Genomic DNA, 9725 nt, shown 5'->3' on the forward strand with positions numbered 1-9725 from the left:
GATATCAAAGTGTTGATGAGCCAGACACGCAGTATATACTGAGCCAATTATCACCTTGAACTTGAAGCATAAACAAAATATATATAAATGTATTTATGGAGAAGAGGCTTAAAAATGGTTTGAATTTTGAACTGCATATAAAAAGCAGTGATAATGATGGATTACTATAACAGTTAGTCGCTGAGTGTAACAAGTGCAAGTGAAGAGAAAGAAAAAAAAACGAAAATTTTACAAAAACCGTTTTAAATGAAAAGGACTTTTATTTTCGAATAATTTATTGAATTATATATTTAGTGTTAAAAGTGAACGAAATGCATAAAAATACTTTATGGTTTATATTTGCAATACTTTGCATTTATTTCTCTTTAGTTTTATGTGAAGAAAATTCAACGACATCTGTACAAGAAATTGAATCAAAGGATTCACATGATATAGTAAAGAGAAGTGATATAACCGATCTGGTGGAGGAAGAACAGGGCAGAACAAAGAGAAGACATCGTCATCATTTGTGTAAGTTGAATTGTGCGAAGGATACATATGCCATTCGTTTTGAAGGAAAATCGAGATCTTCCTTAACTGAAGGAATTCGTTTCGGTTGTCTTAAACTAAACTAAAAACTAAACTTGTCGGTTGCTTTCCATAAGTTAGCTTGAGATGTTCTACGACCTTTTTAATCTAGGATCTCTGATTGTTCTTAGGTTTCTCAAAATGTTTGGAATATTATTCTATGCTAAATTAACTTTTGAAAGTTCATTATGTTCAAGGATCTTCTTCAAATTCCTTATAAAGTTTAAACTTCTTAAATGTCAATCTGAGACCTGATTCCGTTTGTTCTTGTTGAATCGTCTGCAAAATCATTATAAAGTTTTGGATTTTTTTAAAGAGATTTAATTGCGCGAAACTTTTCAATTTAAATTCAAAACACTTCAGTTGATTTCCTTCTAATAAGATCAGGAGGATCAATGATCTTCATAATGTCAAATCGCTTTTACTACTATAAACTTTTTCAAATCATTTAATCGCTTAAACGTATATCCTTTTAAGCTACAAATTGGTGGAACATAGAGAGGTTGAAAGCAATCAAGTTCCTTCCCAAAAGCTGATCACTGATCTTTATTATACGAGCTGTCTATGGGACTTAAACGTACATCCTTTTATGCTCCAGATTGGTAGAACATAGAGAGATTTAAAGCAATTACACAAATTATTCAATCAATTTCCTTCCAGTATTGCTTTTAGGATCAGGAAACTTTTCAATTTTTTCAAATGTTTTGGGATTCTGCAACAAACAACTCAAAAGGTCTTCAGGAAGATCAGAATGATCTTTAGAATGTGATCTTCTGAAAGCAGTTCGTCAAATAGTTTGTATTGTTTATGTTTGATGGATCGTTTGAAAGATCAATGATCTTCATTCTATGAAATTGCTTTTATGATCAAGAACTTAACCAAATATGGGATTTTAAATATAGACTCTTATACAAGAAGGTCAGAAAGATCTTCAGAATGAGATCTTAATTTCAAGTTGCCTTTATAATCAGGAACTTCTGAAAGAAGTTCGTCAAATAGTTTGTACTGTTTATGTTCGATGAATCGTTTGAAAGATCAATGATCTTCATTCTATGAAATTGCTTTTATGATCAAGAACCAAATATGAGATTTTAAATATAGACTCTTATACTGTTTATGTTTAATGGATCGTTTAAAAGATCAATGATCAAGAGTGTACGAAATTGCTTTTAGGATAAGGAACCTTTCTTATTTGCTCAAATCATTTGCAAGATCCTTATAAAGTTCTGGAATTTCCAAAAGGATCTCATCACTTTAAAGTAGATCTATTTAGGTTTTAAAGTAGAATAGTACCCGATAATTGCAGGAAACAATAATTCCCAAACAAAACGACCTTCTTTAAGTCGTGACTTTAAACACTTTATCAAACCATCTATGTATATCTGTACATCTTCGAATCGTGACTTAAGATTCTTTTAAATATAAATTAACACATTCTTATGTCATATTTTAGAGGTCAGCGATAAAAAACAAATTCTATTGCATAATAATTGTAGCAATTGCTAGACGTATCAAAATATTTTAAAAGCATTTTATACTTAAATATATATAGAAAACAAAAACTAAATACTCTATTTATTAACAATTAACATCCAAGAATCTATAAAATATATCTTTAAAATGTGTGAAAGTTGAACGGAAAGTTTAAAGGAAAGTTTTTAACAACGAACACAAATATTATGATCACGAACTATAAATAACGTAATCTTAGTATGAAGTTAGTAGTGCGATCGATGATCGTTCAAAACAATTCACACTTTTCACTTTTCAAATGCAGATGAAGTGTAAATAGAATTTACAAAAAAAAGTACTTTAACAAGAGATCAGACTATAAATAATAAATTGTGGTAGATCGGGTACGTGATCTTATTTATTATGATGCAATTTATTAAATAATAATTTATTTAATAATTTTTCAGCAAACAAGGGAAAATTTTTTGAAAAGAGAAAGTTTTATTATTTAATTTTTATTTGTTTCTTTATTACAGATGCACAGTGGGGTTTCTATGGTTTGGCAATTGCTTATTTGATTAAGATCAAAGTTGTGGTGGTAGCTTTCTTTGTGGGCAGTGCTATTTACTTGGGATTACGTTATTTATGGCCTCATAAGTGTGGTGTTGGTTCCATTTACAAGGAGGGTTCGATTGTCTTAGATCATCCACCGTAAGTAATTCGTTAAGTCAACAGAAGTGAGAGAAAATATTTGTTAGGTATATTTCCAGATCCTTTGCTCATCATGATCATATACCATATTCTTTGGATCATGATCACTATCATGATCATCATCATCATGTCGATAGCAGCAGTAGTTCGTTTAGCAGCAGTAGTCCCACCTCCTTTGAACCCTATTCAGCTTACTCTAGTAATGCATTCTCTGCTGAGTCAGATGGTCCTCCAGAAGCTATACCCTCGGATGGTCCTCTAGAAGGCTTTCCTGGGGATGGTCCTTCATTTAGAAGCAAACGCAGTGTTGAGAAGAAGGACGATGTTAAAACCGAAGTAAAGGAAACTCTTAAGAGTCTGGCAAGACAAATGGTTATCAGTGAAGAACAGTAAGTGATCTACAGGATTTTATATTATAAGGACGATCCAATAATTTCTAATATTTCTTATAGAATTGGGGAATTTATGTTTGGTTTCTTGGGCTTAGATACCAGTGCTTGTCGTCGTCGTTTTATTTGTGAAATGGAGTTTAAATCTAGAGCAAATCCCTTAACTTCCATGGGTTTCCGCATCATAGGACGAAGTTTCTTTGCCAAATATACCAATGATCAAAATCCCAATGGTAAAGCCAATAACTTTGGAGAATGTGCTGCCGTCAATTCAGAATGTGTGTTTATAGAAAATAATGAGGAATTTGAACCTGAAAGCGAACCAACAAAAGAACAAGATCATAATGAAGAAGAAGAAGAAGATCATACTGAGACTGCAGAACAACAATTGGAAACAAATAACAATGAAAACGAAGTTACTACCGAAGACAATTCTTTAGAAAGTAATGATATTTTAGAGAAAGAAAATGAAAAGAATTTAAAAGCTGAATTAAGAAGAAACACCTTTAGAAGGCGTTTTAGAGGAGATCGTTATTTGAAATTGTTGTGAAGTTAGCGTGGCCTAGTAAAGTAGAAAATAAGTAGAGAATTAACCAAATGTATAAAATTTTAAACATTATTTATTTAAATTATTTATTTATTATTAGTTTTAAGTTTTAAAATAAAAACTTGCCTAATTTATTAAAAAACCTATTTATAACATTTAGAATATGGCAACCCTGGTTGAAAATTTATTAAAGTATTTAAAGTTAAATTTTATTTCTATGGCAAATTATTTTCGAAAATCCTTTCGAACACCTTCTAACTCCACATCAAACCAACCACTTTTTTTGAAAAAAAATCTTGTTGATTCTAACGGAATTCGTGTTTCTGTTGTATCACACATGTTCCCCCAAACAATTTGCAACAATAAAATCCACCAAAAAAGTTTGAGAACAATTTTATCGTTAAACCAACATTATTAATGTTTGGCTGTTGTCACACGTCTGGATAAAAATAAACTTTTCCGTCTGTTGCGATTTAATAGAACACATTTGAACAAACGAATCAGTTGGTGTGAAGCACCAAATGTGTGTTGCATGTAAAGAGGCAGCAAGCAAGAAAACAAGCTACCAAGCAGTCAATTGTCAGACATACATATTTTAAGAGACACGAGAATGCGACAACGTCGTCTATAATGATTAGGCGAATTTTTCATATTGTTTGGGAACGAACGTTCGATGTTCGTTCATTGTTGTGTATTTTATTTCATAATCAATGTTGTTGTTTGCGGTGAATAAGCTTTACACCCGACCTTCCGGAATTATATCGTTGATTGTTGTTTTTTTTTTCAACATTTATTCGTTTCTTGTTTAAATTTGAGTAGATTTGCTCATATGGGGCGGCGGCGATTTGAAATTTTGAATCTTTAAACAGGGTAATTCAAAGGAGATGAAATGTACTTATTAAAGAATTTGTATGTAATTCGCTTCTTCATCGCTAGTTTCGGAGATTCAATGAAGATTATAGAATTCGGGAGTTAAGAACTAATTGTTATCCCTAATCAAATTAACATTCGCAGATAAGTAACTTTTCAATTTACGTAAGAAATTCTTCTTCAAAAGTTTAGAGGAAGTTCCCAAAGAAGAGCTAAAATTCGCTAGAGATTTCATAGTTTCGCAGAAGTTCCTATAGAAGAATATTCTCTTTAGAATTCGTGAGTTAAGAACATATTAATTACTTGATGATAAATGAACTCTTATCATGTTAATTTCTACACAGTTTCGGAGATTCAATGAAGAGTATTCGCTATAGAATTCGAGAGTTAAGAACTGATTGTTATCCCTAATAAATGTAACATTCACAGATAAGAAATTTTTCAAATAACGTAAGGAATTCGTCTTCAAAAGTTTTGATGAAGTTCCCAAAGAAGAGCTAAAATTCGCCAGAGAGATAGAATATTCAGATAGTTTCGGAGAAGTTTCTAAAGAAGAATATTCTCTATAGAATACCTGAGTTAAGAACAGATTCCTTACTTGATGATAAATAAACTCTTATCGTGTAAAGATTATTCGCTATAGAATTCGGGAGTTTAGAACTGATTGTTATCCCTAATCAAAGTAACGTATGCATATGAGGAATTCGTCAAATAACGTAAGGAATTGTTCTTCACAAATTTTGATGAAGTTCCCAGGAAGACAGCTCATAGTTTCGGAAAAGTTCCTAAAGATGAATATTCTCTATAGAATTGGTGAATTAACAACAGATTCTTACAACAAAGATAAGAAGAGTTTCGGAAAAGTTGCGAAAGAAGAACTATCACTCGCTAGGGAGGTCGTGGTTTAAATGCAGATAACTAAACTCTTATCATAGCAATTCCTATGCAAAATGTTTTCTATCTGAAGGATATTCCTAGATAAAAAATTTCGAATACTTTAACAAACGTTTTAATTTCTACTTACGATTGGACTGATATGATATGTATATTATACAGCGTTTTTGCTTACCTGTAAAAAAAGAAAAAAATATAGAATTAATATTTGTAGTAATAACATTTTACAAAAAGTACTTTATCACAGGTTTATAAGATAAATATATCGAAAGGCTATTCGAGGGCACCTGCCGTGTGGGCCTTATTTCGCGATAGCCTTTTCCAACTATTAGGTCTCACCACTTCCACATTCTTACAATTTAAGTTTATGGAATTTGCAGTACAGTATACGTGCACTTTGCTCAAGAACATGAGATATCTAATCTCTTGCAAGCAGAAGTCCTGTTGGGTAATGCCATGTGTCATGAGTAAAGCTCAATCTAACCCCGACAAGGAAAAAGCATTCACTAGTTTAGAGTCATTAGACAACGCAACAGAAACCCCGATTGATGATGTGAAAAATATTCACATCCCTAGAGCATACTTATTACCTATGACTCATCCCAGTGCATTCCTTGATCATATATGTATGTCACCTAACCACACTACTGAGATGGCTCCCGAGTTCGGCAACAGCACCTAGGGGACGTAATCCATCACGGTCAGGTATCTCATCTGTGGTTTGTATTGCTCCTATAAACCAACGGGTACGGTGTATCACCGTGTATCAATTTCTTAATGCGAATTTGGGTTGAGGATCCAGAAGGAACCAACTGACTAACCAGAACAAGTTCTACGGTCAACCGACCGCCCATAGTACTAGACTCCATTTGAAATCTTAGCAATGACCAGCCGAGGAGTGAAATGACATCATTATCAGTTTATAGTCCCGACAGAGGTACTGGTAGCATCTTTTTAGCCCGGGATTGTAATACAACAAGATGTGGGTCATTCACGAAGGAAACATTGCTCTAACATTACTACGAAAAGAAACTTGGACAGATGATAGTAAGATATTTTAGAAGGCCGATTAGATAAACTACCCAGAGATCAAACTTAGGACAGAAACCACTAAGTGGCCGACTTTACACGATCACGCAATATATGATCTTTTGGGATGGGATCACACATTGAGAAAAATACGGATGGAAAATTTTGAATCATTTCAAAAAAAAAAAAACAAAGAAAGTCGCATTAGATTAGGGATGTATTTTTATTAATTTTTTTGAAATGATTCAAAAAACAAGCAAGTCGCATTAGATCAGGGATGTATTTTTATGTAAACACATACAAAAAAGTCAAAAAGCTGTTTCCATCGTACTTTGTTATTGTTTTATAACAATCGTGTAAACACGAAAAATATAAATCAAACGACTTTTATTGTTATTTTTGTCATACGGATGGAATTTCATTTTACTATTTCATTAGACTTGTCGTAAGTAAAGTGTGATCGTGTGAAGTGTCTTAAAGCATCACACATTGAGAGAAAATACGGATGGAAAATTTGGTATAAAAACCATTGGTATATAATTGAATACTTTGATTTATGATCCTTTTTAGGGTCTTGTTTCCCCCGACTAAGTTTGAACAATAAAAAGTAGGGTAAGGGTATTAATTTTTAACATGTTCATTACTTAACAACATACGCCATATTGATCTTGAGATCGAATACCGTATAAAGAATGTGGAAAAAATATCAATTAATAACAAAATTTAACGGAACCTTTACTAAGTAATTCCTTTCAAATTTAAATCACTTAAAAGTTAAAATTAGCTTAAAGCTATAAAAATTATACGTTTATTTAAACAAATTACGTATTTTTTCAACATATAAAATCGATTTAAAGCGGTTGGTCATAAAAAACAATTATTACCAACATTAAACACCCTGTTTTTGAAAAAAACACGCAAATAAAAACATAAAAGCAGTCACAGAACTAACCCCAACAACAAAAAGTAAAAAAAAGTAAATAACACACGCTGAAACAAAAAACAATAAAACCAAAGTGTGCGAAATTACACTGAAACTGTTCCAACAGACGAAAGAACGAATAAACGAACGAAATACGATGATGACGACGTCGACAACAATCAAAACAAACAAGTTTTTTCTTTTCTTTCCTCAAAACATACCAACACACAATCCAACAACAACTGACAGTAGTAGCAGAAACTAACAAAAAAAAAAACGAAAACAAAATAAAAACAAACGACAGCAATAAACAGCAACACAACGACCTTCTCTTTTTTATTCATTCAAAAAAACTTGAATTGTAAAAAAAGATGACGATATGACAAAATAATACGAATGAAAAATAACAAAAACAAAATTAAAAACGAAAACATTCACGACGAGTAACTTTAAAATACTCTGAGCGCCGTATACAAAAAAGAATGAGAAGTCATAGTGGGTATTTTATAAAAGCACAAGCAAGTCACTGCATGCATATGCTTGCCCCTCTGACAGTGTAAACAATAAATAATAACGAACAAAAAAAGTAAAAACAAACTGTTACTCGGTACTGACGACCTCGTCAAAAGTGAGTGTAAGGAACTAGTTATTAGAAGCTTTTTTATTTATATTTTGTGTATACAAACATTTAAACGAGAGACAGAGAAAGATAACAAACTACAGCTACAGCAGAAGAGAGAGAGAATGAGCAAAATACAAGAGAGCAATAGTGATGGCATAAAAAAATTGCATACACTGAGTTGCAAAGTTAAGTTTTTTTTTTTTTAAACTTGTTTGTCGGTATTTTATGTTCGTTTGTATGTTCGTGTGTGTTCGTTTGTATGTTGTTGTTTGATTTAGTTAGTAGGCTAATCATGTGTTTTGGTTTTCATCACTGATTCATTTAACACAACAACGTGCTGGCTGCTTGTTGTATGCTAAGATTAAAACGGCATGCTATGGCATGCACGCGTTATTTGTGTGTGAGAATTCTCAGGATTGTTCAGGGATGGAAAATATAGTACTATTACAGTTATTTGGTATCTCTTTTGACAATGAAAAATACTACATTATCCTCAAAACATTGGAGACGCAAGGTTGAGAGTTGCCAAGAATCGGGTCTGTTGGGCACTCTTTTACATGAACATATTGGTAGGAAATATCTTGTACTGCTTTAGGAAGATGTTCAGAAACTCAGTTTCCTGGATGCGGTTGCTTAAAAACAGTGACCTTGAGGGAAGTCAAGATAAAATTTCGACAAAGTTTTCCAATAGTTTACTAAACTCTCTAAAGTCCTACATTACTCTTATTTCTACTATACAATTTTGTATAGTTGCATATCGTTATGCCAATGGGGATTCTCTCTACCTTGTTTTAAATTCAATGTTCGTTGTGTCCAACTATTTTGCATTCTTAACCTCCGTGAGTTCACTTACTTTACAGGAAGTATATTCAATCATTCGTGACCGAGTGGCCTGGTACTGCAAAGCTTCTTAGTTTTCCAGTGTGTCAAGTAGCGTGTACTATAGCCGCCTTTGGTAAATATGAATAAAATTATGAGACATTTGTCTGTAAGTCTTAAATGTAGGGAAATTAACATTTTCCATAGGCCCCACAAGTCCTAGAATCCTTATGAATTCTTCAGAGTGTCATTCAGCTGTATGTTCCGTTTGATATCTTATATGAAGGGAAATTAACATTTTCCGAAAACCCACCAGTCCTAGAATCCTTAACAATTCTACAGACTGTCATTCGGCTGTTAGTTCCGTTTGATATCTTAAATGTTGGGGAAATTAACATTTTCCGAAGCCCAACGAGTACTAGAATCCTTAACAGACTGTGAGGTTTGGGAGAGAATACAATTTATATTACACTTATTTCTGGAACTATTTAAATCTCAGTCTTCTCATGATGACTGGAGCTTCGGAAGGTATTATCAAATATTGGTGAAAGTGGTATTTCATCGGTTTTGTGCCTCAAAGTCGATCAAAATACTTAAAACTTCAGTATTTCTGACTCTCTTCGTCTAAGAGCTTATTTTGCAATCATACATCAAAAGATGCGTCAAGAAAAGATACGTCTAACATAGCCCATATCACTGGCCTGAGGAGTTTAGCTCCTATCGCCTGTAATAGCAAAGCAAAACGGTCTTTGTACCCTGTACACACAGTACAGATGCGATTAGATTTCCATCACAATGATAAAGCATCCAAAACATAGATTTAAGACTCTTTCACTTTCCAAAAAGAAGTCAAAGTATTTAGTTTATTTCAAAACCAAGGCGGTTGAATGAAATGTGTTATTC

The 9725-nt window shown here is 32.7% G+C and overlaps 1 protein-coding gene across 2 annotated transcripts; it reads left to right on the forward strand.

Moving 5' to 3' along the window:
• The first annotated feature begins 207 nt into the window (after nt 1–207).
• Nucleotides 208–3812, forward strand: LOC111679599. Of its 2 annotated transcripts, none has more exons than XM_046947687.1 (4): nt 208–510; nt 2556–2730; nt 2778–3119; nt 3183–3812. In XM_046947687.1, the coding sequence occupies exons 1-4, from the start codon at nt 312–314 to the stop codon at nt 3667–3669; spliced, it is 1203 nt and encodes a 400-aa protein (XP_046803643.1). In that variant the 5' UTR covers nt 208–311; the 3' UTR covers nt 3670–3812. The 2 variants fall into 2 exon arrangements, with proteins under 2 accessions (XP_046803643.1, XP_023296945.2); XM_023441177.2 differs by having other exon boundaries at nt 209–510; nt 2790–3119.
• The last annotated feature ends 5913 nt before the right edge of the window (nt 3813–9725 follow it).

Source organism: Lucilia cuprina, chromosome 3 (assembly GCF_022045245.1).
Source record: "Lucilia cuprina isolate Lc7/37 chromosome 3, ASM2204524v1, whole genome shotgun sequence".
Taxonomy (NCBI): Eukaryota; Metazoa; Arthropoda; class Insecta; order Diptera; family Calliphoridae; genus Lucilia; species Lucilia cuprina.